Source organism: Loxodonta africana, chromosome 7 (genome assembly GCF_030014295.1).
Source record: "Loxodonta africana isolate mLoxAfr1 chromosome 7, mLoxAfr1.hap2, whole genome shotgun sequence".
Classification (NCBI taxonomy): domain Eukaryota; kingdom Metazoa; phylum Chordata; class Mammalia; order Proboscidea; family Elephantidae; genus Loxodonta; species Loxodonta africana.
In genome coordinates this window covers 133487955-133508011 of record NC_087348.1, presented here as the reverse complement: position 1 = coordinate 133508011, position 20057 = coordinate 133487955, and the positions used below count along the sequence as shown (strand labels likewise).

Here is a 20057-nt window from a genome sequence, read left to right as displayed (position 1 = left end):
AATTACAGGCCAATATCTCTTATGAATATAGATGCAAATATCTTCAACAAAACACTAGCAAACAGAATCCAACAGCATATTAAAAGAGTCAAACACCATGACCAAGTGGGATTTATTCCAGAAATGCAGGGATGGTTCAACATTAGAAAAACAATCAATGTAATACAACACATCAACAGAACAAAGGAAAAAAAAAATCACACGATCATCTCTATGCATGCAGAAAAAGCATTTCATAAAATCCAATACCCTTTTTTGATGAAAACCCTAAAGATCAGAATAGAAGACCTTAGGGACTGAATTACTGGTCTGAGGGCTGTGGGGACCATGGTCTTAGGGAACATCTAGCTTAACTGGCATAACACAGTTAATAAAGAAAATGTTCTACATTCTACTTTGGTGAGTAGTGTCGGGGGTCTTAAAAGCCTATGAGCAGCCATCTAAGACACTCCACTTGTCTCATCCCTTCAGGAGCAAGGGAAAATGAAGAAAACTAAAGACAAGGAAAAGATTAGTCCAAAGGCCTAATAGACCACAACTACCACGGCCTCCACCAGACTCAGTCCAGTACAACCAGACGGTCCCCAGCTACCGCCACTGACTACTCTGACAGGGATCACAATGGAGGGTTCCAGACAGAGCTGGAGAAAAATGTAGAACAAAATTCTAACTCAAAAATAAGACCAGACTTATTTGGCCTGACAGAAACTGAAGAAACCCCAAGAGTATGGCCCCGGACACACTTTTAGCTCTGTAATGAAGTCATTCCTGAGGTTCACTTTTCAGTCAAAAATTAAACAGACTCAATGAGACTAAAGGGGCACACCAGCCCAGGGGCAAGGGCTAGTGGGTAGGAAGGGACAGGAAAGCTGGTAACAGGGAACCCAAGGTCAAGGAGCTGGAGTACTGGTACGTCACGCGGTTGTTAACCAACGTCATAAAACAATACACATACTGTTTAATGAGAAGCTAGTTTGTTCTGTAAAGCTTCATCTGAAGTACAATTAAAAAAAATAAATAAAAGATTGGAATAGAAGGGAAATTACTCAATATGACTTAGGGTATATACAAAAAGCCAAAAGCCAACATTATACTTAATGGATAAAGACTAAAAGCTTTACCCTTGAAATCAGGCACAAGAGAAGGGTGCCTGCTTTCACCACTTCTATCCAATATTGTATGCAAAGTCCTAGCCAGGATAATTATACAAAAAGAAATAAAATATATCTGGATTGGAAAAGAAGGAAAATTATCTCTACTCTCAGATGATAGGATCCTATACAGGCAGCTCACAGATCATGAATGACTTCCATTCCTAAATTTGTCTTTAAGTCAAATTTGTAAGCAAGTGGAAACAGTTAGGTACTGTTTGTATCTAACGTCAGTATATAGTATTAAGTGCATCTTTCTATGCACAAAAGACATTAAAGAAACAGTTCTGGATACACTAAAACACCTTTAACATAATAATAATGTTTTGTGTGTGTCGCAAAGTAGCACTCATTTGTTTTTAAAAACCATTGTTTTTTACCTCAAATTTTTAATACATATATACATATAGTTTGTAACTATAGGGCATTCGTAACCTGGGGACTTCACGTATATAGAAAATCTCAAAGAGTCCACAAGAAAACTTCTAGAGATAATAGAGGAATTTAGCAAAGTTGTAGGGTACACAGTCAACAAACAAAAATCAGTTGGGTTTCTATATACCAGCAATGAGAAATCTGAATGGGAAATTAGGGAAACAATTCCATTTCAATAGCATCTAAGAGAATAAAATACCTAGGAAGAAATCTAACCAGGGACATGAAAGACTTATACAGCGAAAATTATAAAACACTGCTGAAAGAGATTAAAGAAGACTTAAATAAATGGAAAGCTGTTCCATGTTCATGGATTGGAAGACTTATAATTGTTAAGATGTCAATATTACCCAAAGTGATCTATACATTCAATGCAATCCTGACCAAAATTCCAACAGCCTTCTTTACAGAAATAGAAAAGCCAATCCTCAACTTTATATGGAATGGCAAGAGGCCCTGAATAGCTAAAACAATGCTGAAAAAGAAGAACAAATTAAGAAGACTCACATTTCCTGATTTTAAAACATACTATACAGCCACAGTTACCAAAACAGCCAGGTACTGATATACAACAATAGACACACAGACCAGTGGAACAGAATTGAGAGTCCAGAAACAAACCACACATCTGTGGTCAAGTGATCTTTGGCAAGGGTGCTAAGTCTATTCAGTAGGGAAAGAAGAATCTCTTCAATAAATGGTGTTGGGGAAACTGGATTTCCACATGCAGAAAAAAGAAACAGAATCCAGACACAATAAAAAAATTAAAATGGATTAAGGACCTGAATGTACAAACTAAAACCATAAAATTCTTAGAAGAAAAAGCAGGGACAACACTGTCAGGTCTAGCTTTTAACAATGGATTAACTGATGTAACAAAAGCACAAACAGCAAAAGACAAAATAAATAAATGGAACCTCACAAAAACTAAAAATTTTGTTCATCAAAAGGCTTTACCAAAAAAGCAAAAAGATAAGCTACTGATGGAAACCATACATCCTACAAAAAGCTAATAACCAAAATATATACAAAACTTCAACATCTTAACAACAAAAAGACAACCCAATCATAAAATTGGCAAAGGACCTGAACAGACATTTACCAAAGAGGAGATTCAAATAGCTACCAAACACATGTAAAGATGCTCAGCGTCATTAGCCATCAGAGAGAGGCAAATCAAAAATACAATGAGATACCATCTCACTCCCACTACAATGGCTAAGATAAAAAATAACAAATGTTGGTGAGTATGTGGGGAAATTGGAACCCTTAGTGCTGGTTGAAATGCAAAATGGTACTGCCATTGTGGAAAACAGTGTGGCGGTTCATCAAAAACTAAAAATAGAACTACATATGACCCAGAAATTCTATTCCTAGGTATATATCCAAAAGACTTGAAAGCAGAAATTCAAACAGAGGCTTGTACACCAGTGTTCACTGTAGCACAATTCCCAACAGCTAAAAGGTGGAAACAAGCTAAATCCCCATCAACAGAGGAATGGATAAACAAAAACTACTATGCCAGTAGGAGAAATGAAGTCTTGATACATGCTAAAATATGCGTGGAGCTGGAAAACATTATGGTGAGTGAAATAAGTTAATCACAAAAAGGACAAATATTATATGACCTCACTTATATAAAAAGACAAGAAAAGGCAACTGTATGGACAACAAACTTTATTAGTGGTGACCAGGGGCAGGAGGGAGAGAGAGAGTGGCAGTTAACAGTGATGGAAATATCGCAGTAAGGGTAATGTTGCACAGATGATTACCGTAACTGCTATCGATAAGTTATACGCCTCTAAGAAGCTGAACTGGCAAGAAATAAAAAAAAAAAAAATATATATATATATATACATAGTCTATGTTTCCAGACTTTGTGGTCCCTTGTGTTTTATTGTTTTAAGGTTTATCTGCTGTAAATCTTATAAACATTTTACCAGTTAGATATATGAAAACAAAATGGATACAAAAATGAGATAATGGAGAAAATAACAAAAACAGATCTCCTTTGCTTTCAGGTAATTTCGCACAAAAACATTCTTAGACAATGAAATGATTTTTAATCTATAGATACAGACTCTAAATGATATTCAAGATACATTACAAATTTGGTTTTAAAATACATTTAAATTTACAATGATTTCAATACATCAGGTACCCCAGAAAACAATGTGGAGGTACAACCAATATGTGATGACTTCTTAATACTCCAAGGGGACAAAGGTAATTTTCAAACATGGAAAGTAATTGGTCTTTTTACAATATTAATCCCTAAGAGCTATTTTCCTTTATAAATTACAATATTATTTTCAGTTTCACACACTTTTACTTTATAAAGCACTCCCATGGGAAGAAATTTCTGGAGGTTTTCCCAGATACAGACAGCTACATTTTCTGTCGTGCTGTAGAAAAAAAAAAGGAAAGAAGTTCAAAAGCCAACGATAAAATTTTATGTTTAATATTTACAAAGAATAGAAACTCTAGTTTTTAAAAAAGATTCAACTAGAACTTTAGAAATCTCACATCAATCATATAAAATGCTGAAATCAATTCTTTTTTTACTATCTACATAAACAAGATAAGGACACCCACCTCACAACATGTGCAAAGTATGGGACATCCAGATCCAGATTCTTATGATCAAGAGGCTTCATAATTGCTTCCTAGAGACAAAACAAAGGGAAAAGATCACTGATTCCATCTATGGCTTAAATTTCAAAGTTTTATACCTATGCCTCTAAACCTTACCCTTATCATTTAACCACTAACTCAATACTTGTAAGTACTGTATCTGCGCCTCACACAGCAACCTTAGAAAGCTTAAAGTCCTAAGATAAAGGGGCCCAGCTCTCTGTGATGAGAAACCAAAAAGCAGAGCAGAATTTACTGGAGTCTCCTGTAACATAGGCCACTGTGATTCCGAATTCAGTTGAACACTTCTTGAATTCTGTCCAAAAAGTTACCAGAAACACTTCTCCATGACAGTCTCACATACAACACAATGCCACAGTATCATTAGGACAAGTCTCCAGTGAGTACTACATTTTAGGAAGCAGACTAAGACTGAAATGTAAGTAGTTCTAAATTTCTGCAGTGAGAAATTTTAAGAATGATCGTGGGCTCTTAGAAGAAAAAAGTATTGTAAATATGTAAAAACTATTACTTCTTAATGCTTATATATATTAACATAATGTTTTTCCTTGTCATTAGCAAAAATTTTAATTGCCTTATTATTTGTCCTAGACCAAACAGCCTTTGAATTAGATCAAATGAAAGGACGCTCCATACGGATATCAAGAAAATAAATACCTTGTTTTATCTTCAATCCCAGTTCAGGTCCCAAATCCCACACTGAAGCCTCCTCTGCAGGGCTTTTTCTAACTTTATTCTATATACCATGATGAGCCACTTTTACTAACAGGAGTGCGTGGTGTCCTTCAGGTACACAAAGGTGGGAAAAAGTGTAGATGCCTGCCTGGAACATCTCAGATTGTTGCACAGTAGCACACTTTGTGTAAATCAACCCTGAGTCCCCAGGGCATGCAAGAACTGTTTCTACAGCTTTCCTAAAGCAGATTAAGCACAGTGCTGATTGTTCATTCATTCAATCTCTTAGGCATTTATTCAGCCAACACTTTCTGAGCACTTATTATTTACCCCCTAGAAAACGTACTCTGTGGATAAGGGTTATACCTCATTCATTTTTGTTTCCCTAGATCTTACTACAAAGATTAATGCAAAGTAGACAAATATGTTAAATAAACAGATACTAATTAATGTGAAAAAACTTGTTGCTGTTGAGTCAATTCCAACCCACAGCCAGCCGACAGGACAGGCTGTAAATCTTAACAGAAGCAAACTGCCACCTCTTTTTCCTGTGGGGCAGCTGGTGAGTTTGAACTGCCAACCTTCTGGTTGGCAGTTGAACACTTAGAACCACTGCGCCACCAGAACTCCTAAGTGATGTGAAAGAAGTAATAATTATTAATAACAGCATTTTTATTAAACAAATATTAATTTTTAATTAATTTTTCTAATAAAATTCAGCAGCAGAGAACTAAATGAACAGGTGAAATGCTGACATAATAAACACTACACAGGACAGAAGAGAATCTACTCCCAGCTTTACAAATGACTAGGCGCGTGATTTAGGACAAATCAGTTACCTGCTCAGCACCACTCCATCTTAATCTAGTTACTGAAGAGGTTGGCTTAGATAAGCTCTAAATTCTCTTGCAATGCACAAATTCTACAATGACACAATCAGTATCGTATTTATTGAATATCTTGTGTGTTCATCTCTGTCAGTGATGTGCCCCAGTGAGTTTATAATGAAGTAAGAGTGAATACCACATAGAGGTGTTAAAATCTATGATCAAAGGCTCAAGGAAAACTCACAGAAGGAAAAGAAAGCTTCAAGGAAAAAGCTGTGTCTTGAACAAGGTACAATTTATTAAATGGAAGAAATCAGGATATTCCAAGGAAGGAACGTAAGACCAGTGTGGTACATTTACTCCTATCACTGTAACACAAGTGTGCCTAATTTCCATCGAGTCACCCAAACAACTTTAGAAGGCCAGGGAGTAGTACCTCCAACTACTCCCCCACTCCCACACCCAATTCTACTCATAAAGCCATAGAACTTCTGGAAATATTCAGTCGGGGAGGTGCAAAAACAAAAGCCCCACTGCCCTAGAGTCAGTTCGAACTCATAGTGACCCTACAGGACACAGCAAAACTGCCTCATAAGGCTTCCAAAGCTGTAAATCTTTTCAGGAGCAGACTGCCACATCTTTCTCCTGGAGAACACCTGGTGGGTTCAAACCATCAACCTTTTAGTCAGCAGTCGAACACTTAACCACTGCACCACCAGGGCTCTGTACCTATACCCATTGCTGTAGAGCCAGTTCCGACTCATAATGACTCTACAGGACAGAGCAGAACTGCCCCATAGGGTTTCCAATGAGCAGCTGGTGGATTCAAACTGCTGACCTTTTGGTTAGCAGCCGAACTCTTGACCACTAAGCCACCAGGGTTTCCATCCAGGGCTCCTTAGGGGGCCATTAAATATTATACTTAATAAGCACCCAAAACGCCATTACCTCCATATACTTTTTGAGGTCGGTCAAATTCATAACCATTCCTGTAACAGGATCAATCTAAAGAATAAACAAAGGTGAATATTACTACAATAGGCTCTCCGCATTTAAACCTCTGGCAAGTTATTAAAGACTGCACAACGTGCAGAGATTGTGTCCACATTTGCCTTCATCTTGGTGACAATCATCAACCTCAGCATGGAAACACCATGTGCTTCAGGCACCTTTTCATTGTACTGCTCTTCTGCCTGTCCACATATGGCACATTAAAGGCAACACTCTGGAAGAGGAGTTGCCTGGAATGACAGCAGCTCACCACACACAGAAAAGCAATGAAGCAATGCTGGCTGGAATAGGGTTTTCAACACAGGTTCCACCATATTAGCTGAAAGAGGGCTCAGCAATCTGCACAAACCACAGAAATGTTTCAGCACGTACCTCTCCATGTACTGTCACCACAACTACGGGAAAGAAAACAAAAATACCAAAAGGTGGGCATGACTTTCAACAGATTAACATCCAAACACAAATTAGCAACATAAATGCAACTATTACATCTCCCCACCCAAAGCTATTATTTTCCCCAAAACAGTTACTCTTTCTGTATCAACCAAAGCAAGACTCAACCAAGACAGAGGAGCTTAGTAGTAGAAGCCAAGACCAAAAAGGGTATAAATTCAGCTTATGATGTTGATTTCCTAGGTGGTAGGTGGTAAGTCACTGCTGCACAGTTTCTGCTTATAAAAATAGAAAATGTGCAGGCAGGTTTCCAGCTACACAGAGAGTTGGTTCAATTCTGGACAATGCTTTCTGAGCAAGCAAAACTATTACTAGGCCTTCAACTCTTATCCCTTTACTCACATCAATATACACACAGTTTACAGTAACGCTTTGAGAATTAACAAATTCTTATATAAAGCACTTAAAAAACCTTGGTGATCGGCGCTTTAAAAATTAATGTTGTTTCTAGCTGTCATCGAATCAACTCCGACTCACGGCGACCCCATGTGTGCAGAGTAGAACTGCTCCACTGGGTTTTCGAGGCTGTGGCCTTTTGGAAGCGTATCGCCAGGCCTGTCTTCTTAAGTGCCTCTAGGTGGGTTCAACCACCAACCTTCTAGCTAGGAGTCCAGTGTTTAACTGTTTGTGCCATCCAGGGACTCACCTAAAAGTTAATAACTTTTATATACCATATTTTTACATAAATAACACAGGCATTATATTTTGCCAACCGCACAACCCACCTGTGCATGATTTTCCTAGGCGTGCTATGCAGGTTCTATGTGTGGGCATATTACTTGTGGAAAAATACAGTATTTATAATTTTTCAGCTCCACATAAATACCATTGGGTATTATGGAATAAGTAAGTCAAGACTGAGAGGCGTCATGGATCAAATAATACATCGCATACTGATCTTCTAACGCCCTGTCTGGTCTTTTACTCTACCACACTTTTGCCACCATGGCATACGCAGCAGCTTTCTGAGGCATCAGCTGTATCTCAATCAAATCTTTTATCCTTGCACAATTTCATAACTTTTTTAGAACACTGCTGGCAAAGTTTTAGACCCAGCCTATTTCTCTGCCATATAGCACATTTCTAGACAATATTCCCCGTTTGTCGGTCATTATTTACTCTAAGAATACAATCTAATTTTAACATTAGCCTCCGCCAGACCCAATGGTAGGGGAATATGCTGTCAAAAGAATCTTATTTATTATACCCTCTAAGGCCAAGAAAAAAATTATTTTAACTATTCATTGTTTTGGACTATCTGCAACAGAACAGACAACTTACAGGTAAAATGTAAGATACCTCCGAAGGAAGCATTTTGAACTTTCATTTTTATTTTCAGCTTCCATTTAATTTTTGATTCAACACTTAAAGCATTCCTGCTCTGTCCACAAGGCTTCTTACTCGGTAATTCTATATATTTGCTGAACAATCTTCGATCCTTACTGAAAGGGCTGAAATCTCATTGTTTTTTCTCTCACCTTTGTAATTGTGCCCATGGCCATTTGGATTGTTGCACTTCCCGAACAGTTTCAAGTTTTCTTCGTCACTCAGGGACTTGCTGACAAAAGAAAAAAGTCAATATGCTGCAAGTATTACATTCAGGCTCCTTCTTTATTCCCTACATTTACTACTTGTTCTGACCTTTGAAAAGCTTCACAATTTTTTATCACCTTAACTCACCAAATGTGGAGTCAGAAATCAATTTGACTTCCATTACTCCAACGATACTGTCAGGAACCAATATATACCCCCTAATTAGGCTACTGTACCATACAAATTAACGTAAGTAAACCTTAAATTCATTCCTCTTGTTTCACAAAAACAGAGTCCAACAAACGATCTGCCCTTCATGGCCCTTCCATTTTTTTCAACAAAAACATTTACTGGGCACATGTTGAATGAAGGAAGGGCACATAATGATAAATCAGAGAAGATGCTTTTCCTCAAGTGGCTTCAAATCTCATTCCTCCTGAAAAATAACTGCATGAACCTGTAAGTCTCCTCTTTAACAATTTCTTGGTTTACTACACCTCAACTATTAAAGTTAACTTCACCAACCCATTGAGAAATATTCAAATTGGGTGATATAAAAAGCTATAATGCTTAGCAGGAGCTAGGGAGGGTTACTAGCTCCCAGGGGCAATCTCTAAAATTGTGTGCCCCAACCCCAATTTCAGCACTGAAGAGCAATCTCTAAAATGCACCACCACCCCATGCCCCACCTCCCCCAGTTTCAAGATGAATAGATGTTGGTATTGGCTACGCATCAGCAGAAATGCCTTCCCCTACTCCTGTCCAGCTGCCTCAGTCAAGCGCCTTTCATATTTGTGGTGCCCTGGATTATCATTCTGCACCTCAGCTGGCACCCCCTTGAACTTGGACCCCTGGGACAAGTACCCTGCTCTGCACCCCTCCCCCTCACTATGCCTCTGATTAGCTGTTGTTCCACACAGAGAACAATTTACTTAATCAATTTTTATACCTATACCCGTCCAACCAACTTCTGTACCTTCTGTGAGGCCTCATCATCCTCGTATGTTCAAGCTTTCTATTCAAGAGTCTATTTCCCCTACTGTCCCCGCTTATCTACTGCTCACATTTTAGAGTGTTACAATTCACAAAGGTTTTGCACAAAGTCATTCACTGTACTCTCCATAAAACTAGCCAGACTGTAAACCTGACGGTGGGCAGTGACAGATCTGTTGATGACTGCTGCCTCCATGTTGCCTAACACAAGACCTGAGAAGCACTCAAGGAATATTTATGCACCGAGTGAATGGATGAATCATTATCATTTTACTGTTGTTGTTGGGTGCCCTCAAGTTGATTTTTGACTCACAGCAATCCCATGTGACAGAGCAGAACTGTCCCAAAGGGTTTTCTAGGCTGTAATCTTAACGGGAAAAGCCTTGGTGGTACAGTGGTTAAGTGCTGGGCCACTAAGCAAAAGGTTCAAGCCCACCAGCCAGTCCACAGGAGTAAATTGTAGCAATCTGCTACCCTAAAGATTTACAGCCTTGGAAACCCTATGGGGCAGTTCTACCCTGTCCTATAGGGTGGCTGTGAGTCTGAATTGGCTGGACCCCAACAGGTTTGATTAATCTTTACAGGCGTTCACCAGGCCTTTCTTCCATGGTGGGCTCTAAATGACAACCTTTTGGTTAACAGCCTAACACTTAACTGTTGCACAGACCAGAAAATGGAGACTCAGTGAGTGGGACTTACGAATGAATAGTAAAGCTCTCCTCAAAGTCACTCTAGTGTAATCAAGCTGAGTCTGAGAGCCCAGCGTTCAAATTCCAACTGTGCTGCTTACTCTGAATTACGTTAGGAAACTGAACCTCTGGACTCATTTTATCTTTGGTTAAAAGGTAATAAAACTTACCTTGTAATTATATTTAACACAATAGCTATGCTCCTGGCAGATGATGCTAGCTAACATTTATTGTTTACGATATGCTCGACACTGTGTAATCTGCGCAAGTTTAACTCCTTTGAACTTTACGCAACTCATGGAGCTAAACTGGAGGAAGTCTGAGGAACAAGGACGTGCCTTCAGGCCACAGAGGTAGTGAGTGGTGCCTCCTGGTTCTCAACCCAGGACGTACTACGGAGCAGTCGGTTCTGTTAACCATCGCGCTCTGCTCTACTGCTCCAAGAACTCGGTCAAACCGAGTTGTCACTGTTATTCTTGTTATCAACAAAGCTCGGCTGCCACAGGAAGGCACCTAGCGCGCGCCCCTCACGCCTCAGTTCGCAGGCGTCAGGCCCCCGCCACCAGGTCCTCCACTCAAGGCCTCAAACGCAAGCACGTTTGCACGTTCCCTGGCCCCGCCCCCGATAACGTTCCCCAGCCGGGTAGGTGCCCCACCTCCCACTACTGACACCTGTGGGCACACGACACCTGTGAAGCCGGTGGCTCGCGCTGAAGGAGACGACGCGGGACACTCGCGCATGGCGGCGACGGGGGAAGCGGAGCGCGCTCATGGTCCCCCAGGCCGCCGCGGGTGCGATGGGAGGTGACTGCCTCCGCGGCTGCGCAGTGCGGCCCGGCGCGCCCCGGAAGCGCTCCTCGGCCTCTGGCTTAGTCAGGGCTGGGCTGTGGTCAGTCCCGGTCGCCCGCGCTCGCTTCCGCCTGGACGTAGTTACGAGAGTCCCACGTGTCTGAGGCTCCTCGCGTAGTGAGTTCAGCTAGCTAGACATGCCTTGGAGCTGTCAGATAAGGGAGGTGGGAACTTAGTGTTCTCGATTTTTATATCTACTCAGCCTTAATCCACTCAGACTCTATAGTATTTCCCAGGTATTGACTGCATCAGAAGTAAATACTAACAGTCGGTCGTTACAGAAACACTTTAATCCGTTTAAAGCATGGATATATAACAAAAGGTAAAAGAATACAGGAAATTTCGGAGAAATTGCTTTTATTACTTGATTCTTTTAGTAAAATATTACATTTCACAGAATTCTTGCTCTAAATTATTTAATTAAAACTGGTTCTATATAGGAGTCCTGGTGGCGCAGTGCTTAAGAGCTCAGCTGCTAACCAAAAATGTTGGCAGTTCGAATCCACCAGCTGCTCCTTGGAAATCCTATGGGACAGTTCTACTCTGGGTCTGTATGAGTCGGAATCGACTACATGGCAGCGGGTTTGGTTTGGTTTTTGGCTTAGTTTTACATAAGGCTACCCACCAGATTCATACTCAGTGATCCCAAATAACCAATAAGCCAACAATATTCTCCTTAACTTTCAATACTTTGAGACCAGCAGCCATTTAATTGTAGTGTCCACTTCACTCGCGTAACTGGCTGCACCTACTAAGGCAGGGCTTTTTTCTACTAAGGCAGGATTCAGCAGGCTCACTTCCCTTAAGAGGTACCGTAAGGTATACAAATGGACACATCCTGGCAAAGTAGCCACTATATCAGTCACCTTCCAGTTCTTACTCATTCATTAAGTTAACAAGTGTTTACTTAACATCTATTAAATGCCAAGCACTCTGCTAAGTGCCAGAGACAAAAGGTGAATAACAAACACATGGTCCCTGTACTCACAGAGTTCAGTTTATTGGGGGAGCTGAACACAGAAATAATAACAAGACAAACTAAAAAAGACTAATTCTGCCTCAGAAAGTAAAAGAAAGCTTCAAAGAGGAGATGATTTTTGAGCTGGATTTCAAAGGAGTTCACCAAGTGGAGAAGAAGAGATGAGAATTTCAGGAAGAGAGGATAGGGTGAGCAAAGGAAACATGGAAAAGTGCAGCTTGTTTAATGCACAGTGACAAGTTCTTGGCTGCAGCAGGGAGACAGGTAAGAGATGAGACTGGAAACATTGAGTGGGGACCAAATTATTGAAGAGCCTTGAATGTTGCTTTATGTATAAAGCAGAGGAGGCTGCACCCCCATCTTACCTCTCTCCTAGTTCCTTGCCAAGAGAAAGGAATTCTCATCTGATTGAGTCACATTTTCAGACACTGATTGGGCTTTGTTTACTTTCCCACACATAGTTGTGGCTTATTCTCTGGTGCTATGCTTTGAGGAATAAAATGGGCCAAAAGCTCCCACTCTCATCCCTCCCCCAAGCAGGCCCATCTTACTCACTGTTCTGTTCTAATTCTTGCCTCCCTATAGCTGGCCCCTTGGGACAGCCTGGCCATCTCTCTCCCTTTTTCCCCTTACTTGTGTACCATGTACTTTCTTTCCTGGTGTCTCTGGACACTCCCTAAGAGTTGGGCTTAGGGAGAGGAAAAGGGAGAGGTGCCGCCTAGGCTTTGAGCCTTAATTATATGTTCACTCACAAATTACCAAAATATTCTGCATTGATTGAATTACCAGGCATACATGCTTAGATTACAAAATGTCATTGATCCTTTTTTGTCTTTTCCTTCAGGAAATTTATATATGGCAGGGCCAAGGGAGACTTCAGGCATCCTTGGAGCAAAATCTTATGATCACATTGCTAATATTTATATGTTTGAACTTCACTCCCTGTGTATTAGGATGGATTAAAAGTTTTTAAACAGAGAAAAGATATGATTAAATCTATGTACTTCCCACATATCAGCCAGCATGGTCTTCACCCTTAAGATCTAGATAAGATAGATCAAGCCTACATGTCATGTCATGGGAGAGGACAATGCCTTTTCAGGGACTTCTGTGAAATATCGGGGAACTTAGGTTCTCATGGTTACCACAGGCTCTAAGCTGAGTTAGTTCAGTTTAGGCATCTTCTTGCCTTTCTAAATCTGCTGTTGCTGTTCTGCATCTCACCAATCCAGATATGGAACTTAGCCCTTTTACTTGATCGCCACAATGCAAAATCCCACATATGGCATTTGTATGTGTAGAACGCCTCACTGAAGATGATAGTGTTTGTGAAATTTGAAATGACTCTTAAAGGGAAATTAGAGAGCTGACCATGTTGGACCAGGGCTGTATAGTAAGCCTAACTGAGGTTAGAGACTATGAGTTCACAGTTGCCATTTGGCGGGAGTTGTTATTAGCTGCTGTTGGTCAGCCCCTGACTAATGGTGACCCCATGCATAAGGGAACTAAACACTGCTCAGTCCTGTGCCATCGCCATGACTGGTTGCAGATCAGACCATTGTGATCCATAGTGTCTTCACTGGCTGACTTTCAGAAGTAGATTGTCAGGAATGGTGCCTAAGTGCTGCCACCAACTGCTCTGACAGGGATCACAGTAGAGGGTCCCAGACAGAGCTTGAAACAAATGTAGAACAAAATTCTAATTCACAAAAAAAGACCAGACTTACTGGCCTGACAGAGACTGGAGACACCCTGAGAGTATTAGCCCCCAGACACCTGTTTAGCTCAGTAATGAAGTCACTCCCGAGGTTCACCCTTCAGCCAAAGATTGGCCAGGCCCCTAAAAGAAAACAAGACTAAAGGGACACACCAGACAGACCAGGGGCAAGGACTAGAAGGCAGGAGGGGACAAAAAAGCTGGTCATAGGGAACCCAAGGGCAAGAAGGGAGAGTGTTGACATGTTTAGGTTTGGCAACTAATGTCACAAAACAGCATGTGCACTAAATGTTTAATGAGAACCTAGTTCTGTAAACCTTCATCTAAAGTACAATTAAGAAAAAGAGCTAATAAAAAAAAAAAAGGAGGGGGGAAAAAAGGAAGTAGATCATCAGGCCTTTCTTCATAATGGATTTTAATCCAGAAACTTTGCTGAAACCTGTTGAGCGTCAGAGCAATATGCAAGTCTTCGCAGACAGGTGGGTGGTGGCCGCACAGGAGCTGCACTGGCCAGGAATCTGCACGGAAAGCGAAAATTCTACCACTGGGCCACCAACGCCTCAGGTCTGGGGGCTCCTTCAGCAATACTCAACATGCAGAGGAAGAGTAGGCAGTTTAATTGGTCCAGGATTAGAATTCAGCCAGGGGAGGGGTGTATAAATGAAAGAAAAGGGAGCAAGGGATTTTGAGGGTGTTGGCAAGAGTGTGGTTTAAGGGACAGACTTGGAGATCTAAACTGGTTAGGGCAGTTGGTTAAAAAAAAAAAAAAAAAAAAAAACAGGTTTAGATTATATGGTCTCTAGTGCCACCTGTTGCCCAACTGAATGAAGAACTGTTGCCCAACTGAATGAAGAACTACAAGCTTTCATCAATTCCTGGGGAACTACACACCAGGAGATGAGAAAAAATACTTGATTTTAGTTATGTCCCTCAAAACAAACACATCTCAAGGCTGAGCTGGGGGCGGGGTGGGGGGAAGTGGGTGGTGCTTAGGAAGGTCATGCAACTGCGGTGACCTCTGCTGTGGACAGCAGAGAAATGGCCAGTTTAGAAGGTGCCTCTAAGTATGTTACACTGGTATTCGTGTCATCTGTGGGTACCTAAGGACCGATGGTAAGACACAGACTGTGATAGAAAAAACACAAGGTGCTTTTCAGATCTATATTCAAAATCTACTATCTGTGATCATTTGTATTTCTTCTCCCAAGTTTGAAGTCTTGGGTCACCCACGTATCTGGTGGTGGTAATGATTCAGTTTTTGTTTTTCCACTAAATAGACGATAGATAAGTGGTAACTTTGGTGAAGGGTAAGACGGTACACCATACTGGGGAAGCCAGCACAAGTTGTACAAGGCAAGGTCATGGAAGCTCCATAGACACATCTAAACTCCCTGAGGGACCGAATTGCTGGGCTGAGGGCTGTGGGGACCATGGTCTCGGGAAACATCTAGCTCAATTGGCATAACATAGTTTATAAAGAAAATGTTCTACATTCTACTTTGGCGAGTAGCGTATGGGGTCTTAAAAGCCTGTGAGCAGCCATCTAGGATACTCCACTGGTCTCACCCCTTTGGGAGAAAGGAAGAATGAAGAAAACTAAAGATACAAGGGAAAGATTCGTCCAAAGGACTAATGAACCACATCTATCACGGCTTCCACCAGACTGAGTCCAGCACAACTAGATGGTGCCTGGCTACCACCGCTGACTGCTCTGATGGGGTCACAATAGAGGGTCCTGGACAAAGCCGGAGAAAAACTAGAACAAAATTCTAACTCAAAAAGAAAGATCAGACTTGCTGGCCTGACAGAGACTGGAGAAACCCTGAGAGTATGGCCCCCAGACATCCTTTCAACTCAGTAATGAAGTCACTCCTGAGGTTCACCCTTCAGCCAAAAATTGGAAAGGCCCACAAAATAAAACGAGACTAAAGGGGCACACCAGCCCTGGGGCAAGGACTAGAAGGCAGGAAGGGACAGGAAAGTTAGTAATAGGGAACCTAAGGTTGATAAGGGAGAGTGTTGACATGTCATGGGGTTGTTAACCAATGTCATAAAACAATATGTGTACTAACTGTTTAATGAGAAACTAGTTTGTTCTGTAAACCTTCACCTAAAGTACAATTAAAAAAAAGAGAGAAATACAGTTTTAGTTTTTCTTTCATGTATTCATTTTATTACTCAGAGGAAGATGTGCTTGTTGTTGCTAGGTGCCATCCAGTCAGTTCCAACTCACAGTGACCCTATGTACAACAGAACAAAACACTGCCCGGTCCTGCACCAACCTAACCTTACCATAGTTTTTATGCTTGAGCCCCTTGTTGCAGCCACTGTGTCAATCCATCTCGTTGAGGGTCTTCATCTTTTTCACTGACCCTTTTTTTTACCAAGCTTGATGTCCTTCTCTAGAGACTGGTTCCTCCTGATAACATGTCCCAAGTTTGTGAGACAAAGTCTTGCCATCTTCGCTTCTAAGGAGAAATCTGGCTGTACTTCTTCCAAGACAGATTTGTTTGTTCTTCTGGCAGTCCATGGTATATTCAGTATTCTTTGCCAGCATCACAATTCACAGGCATTAATTCTTCTTTGGTCTTCCTTATTCATTGTCCAGCTTTTGCATGCATATGAGACAACTGAAAACACCATGGCTTGGGTCAGGCACACGTTAGTCCTTAAAGTGACATCCTTGCTTTTTAACACTTCAAAGAGGTCTTTTGCAGCAGATTTGCCCAACGCCACGTGTCATTTGATTTCTCGACTGCTGCTTCCATGGGTGTTGATAGTGAATCGAAATAAAATGAAATCCTTGACAACTTCAATATTTTCTCCGTTTATCATGATGTTGCTTATTGGACCAATGGTGAAGATTTTTGTTTTCTCTGTGTTGAGGTGTAATCCACGTTGAAGGCTATGGTCTTTGACCGTCATCAGTAAGTACCTCAAGTTGTCTTCACTTTCAGCGAGTGAGGTTGTGTCATCTGCATATCACAGATTGTTAATGAGTCTTCCATTAATTCTGATGCTGCATTCTTCTTTATAAAATCCATCTTCTCAGATTATCAGCATACAGATTGATTAAAAAAAAACTCATTACCATCAAGCCTATTATGACTCATAGCAACCATATAGGACAGAGTAGAACTGCCCCACAGGGCTTCCAAGGAGTGGCAGGGTGCCATTTTTGCTCTGTTTTGTACTGAGACCATTCATTTCACACCTAGTTCAGATCCTGTGGTTGTCCCATCAGATGGGTATGAAGTTGCCGTGGAATCTATAAGGCATTTGCACAGGCACCTCTGCTCTGCCCAGTTATTTAAAGTTCTTGGCATCCAAGACCAAGGAGAAAATTGCTTTCATTCTAGTAAGAGTCTGTCTATCTTCTCCACTAGGCTGAAAAAATTCCTAAGGGCAGAGACTATGTCTTACTCATCTTCATATCTATCCCCAGCACCTAGCGCAGTGCCTCACTTAACCTATCCACTCACTAAATGTTTGATGAATTGCCAAACTGTACTGAAAAGAAAATTATGGCTTAAGAGGTTCATACCCCGAGCAAAAAAAGAAAGTTGTTTATATCAGTCACCTTTGATCTTAAGGATCTTTTTACTGCCTTTTTGCAATCTCCTAGGGACATAGACACTTTTCCAAATTAGAAATGCCTCCATTTTGTGTTACTTTGGAGCTGTTCTATAGGCAGCATGGCAAGGCAGACTGAGATTTGCCCTCGTCTAATCGCAGGAGGGAAACCTTGGCGGCATAGTGGTTAAGAGCTAGGCTGCTAAGCAAAAGGTCGGCAGTTCAAATCCACCAGGTGCTCCTTGGAAACTGTATGGGGCAGTTCTACTCTGTCCTTTAGGGTTGGTATCAGTCGTAATCGACTTGATGGCAACAGCTTTGGCTTGGAAAACCTGACAGTGTAGTGGTTAAGAGCCATGGCAGCTAACCAAAAGGGCAGCAGTTGGATCCACCAGGCACTCCTTGGAAACTCTATGGGACAGTTCTACTCTGTCCTATAGGGTCGCTCTGAGTCAGAATCGACTCGATGGCAATGAGTAATTACAGGAGTGGCAAATACATAAGATGAGGACTGAATCCTCCTAAGCAGACATCAGTAATTGATCACAGCACTTTTCACACAGAACCTTTGCAGTGTGATGAATTACTTAGTATGGCCTTTCTTGCCATGGTCTTGTAACTCCCACCTAGGTGATTTGGCAGGGATGTGCAAATAAGATAATTATGGCCCACCAAAGGGATTGGTCAGTTTTGCTTTAAAAGAAAGCCAATTCCAGATCAGAGAGGAGAGACCACCATTACCAAGGAAGGAGAGACTGGCAGCAGAGATCTGCAGCAGAGACAAGCGGGAGACAATAGAGTGGGCTTCCCAACCCATGGAATGAGAAAGTTGAGTGCCTTTGGGCAGAGACTGAGGTCCAGGGAGAAGCAGACTCCTAACCTAAGAATTTGGGACTTGCCGGCCTCCACAACCATAACCTTAATACGGTTCGTGAGTTCTGAGACATTGCAGCGAATTAGGGAACGGGAAGAAGGGAAAGTACTGAGGCGAGAGGCAGTAGTTGATGTTAGAGATAATGGAGCACTACAACGGCTTGGAAAATTTGGGCATTTGGGATATCTTTGACCTCCACCTCACAGGAACCAGCTTTGTGCTGATCCTTATAAAAGAAATTATTCATTTAACCCTTAAAAGTCCTCAGGATCCTGCACCCCAGGTAGCCACTAATAACTGATCAAAATTTACATTCAAAGTGAACCAATTTGCCACAAGGTTGACCTAGACAAGATATCAGATATCAACATTATTGAGGTAACAGGCCAGGGCTTACGACATTGAACTTTTGGATCAGTTAATTGAAATTGGCAGCACACATGATGGTAAGAACATTAGACTAGAAGTTAGAAGACTCAGATTTAAGTACTGGCTTTATCACTATGAGATCTGACGCTAGTCTCTTTTAACTTCTTTGAATTACAAATTCCATATGCTTACAGTGGTGTTCCACAAAGTTGTTTTGATGTCTAAATAAGGTAAGCATGAAAGTAGTTTGTAAATAATAAATTTCTATGCAAATGTAGATTGTTATTATGGTTCTACAAACAGAACTCTAAAACAATAATAAAGTGTGGATTATGATTAAAAAAAAAAAAAAAACTGTTGCTGTCAAGTCATTCCAGCTCATAGCGACCCTATAGGATAGAGAAAAACTGCCTTATACGGTTTCCAAGGAAGTAGTCTTTACAGAAGCAGACGGCCACATCTTTCTTCCACAGAGCAGCTGGTGGGTTCCACCTGACAACCTTAAGGTTAGCAGCCAAGCACTTAACTACTGCACCACCCGGATTATGACAAAAGAGTATGTAAATAGTAAAAAAAAAAAAAAAAAGTACAGAAGGGAAAAGAAAGGAGAAGGTGCCATTTTGGAATCAAAATCAACTATCAATGTTGTTGGGTGCTGTGGAGTCGATTCAACCCATCCTGACCCCATGTGACAGAGTAGAACTGCCTCATAGGGTTTTCTTAGCTGTAATCTTTACAGGAGCAGATCACCAGGTCTTTCTCCCATGGAGCAACTGGGTGGGTTCAAACCAGGCCAACCTTGCGGTTAACAGCCGAGAGCTAATAACACTTGAATGGCTTATGCTACTTTATTTCTTGACTGAAGACAGGGAAATAACATTTACCTGGTTGGGGGTGATCACCACAGAAAGAATAACCCCAACATCTTCTTCACTGTCTCCTGGTACTGGAACAAAAACAGATTCAGAGGGATAAAAGCCATCTTCTTTCCAAACTTGTAAGCCGCCCCCCCCCACAAAAAATTTTTTTGATAAAAAGCCAAGTGTGAGCTAGAAGTTTTCTACAGCTTTTGTCACTCCCAGCATGAATTTGGCTGTCAATGTAATATTCCATCACGAAAAGAATCAGGCTTACTGAGTTGAATACAGAGGGAGAGAGGGAGTTTTTACAGCCCCAGGCTCCATCATCAAACACAATCTGGGTAATTATAGTTTCCCATCAACCTGAAATATAGGCACCCAAACAACCTTTGTCCCATGGTTTCTCCCAAAATA

At 41.1% G+C, this 20057-nt stretch overlaps 1 protein-coding gene across 1 annotated transcript; it reads right to left on the bottom strand.

The window, feature by feature from the left end:
- Positions 1 to 3248: 3248 nt before the first annotated feature.
- On the bottom strand, positions 3249 to 11243 carry PTS (6-pyruvoyltetrahydropterin synthase). The gene is made up of 6 exons (XM_064288921.1): positions 11112 to 11243; positions 8686 to 8765; positions 7127 to 7149; positions 6692 to 6748; positions 4182 to 4252; positions 3249 to 3991 (listed from the first exon to the last, which is right to left on the bottom strand). The coding sequence occupies exons 1-6, from the start codon at positions 11192 to 11194 to the stop codon at positions 3868 to 3870; spliced, it is 438 nt and encodes a 145-aa protein (XP_064144991.1). The 5' UTR covers positions 11195 to 11243; the 3' UTR covers positions 3249 to 3867.
- Positions 11244 to 20057: the final 8814 nt, after the last annotated feature.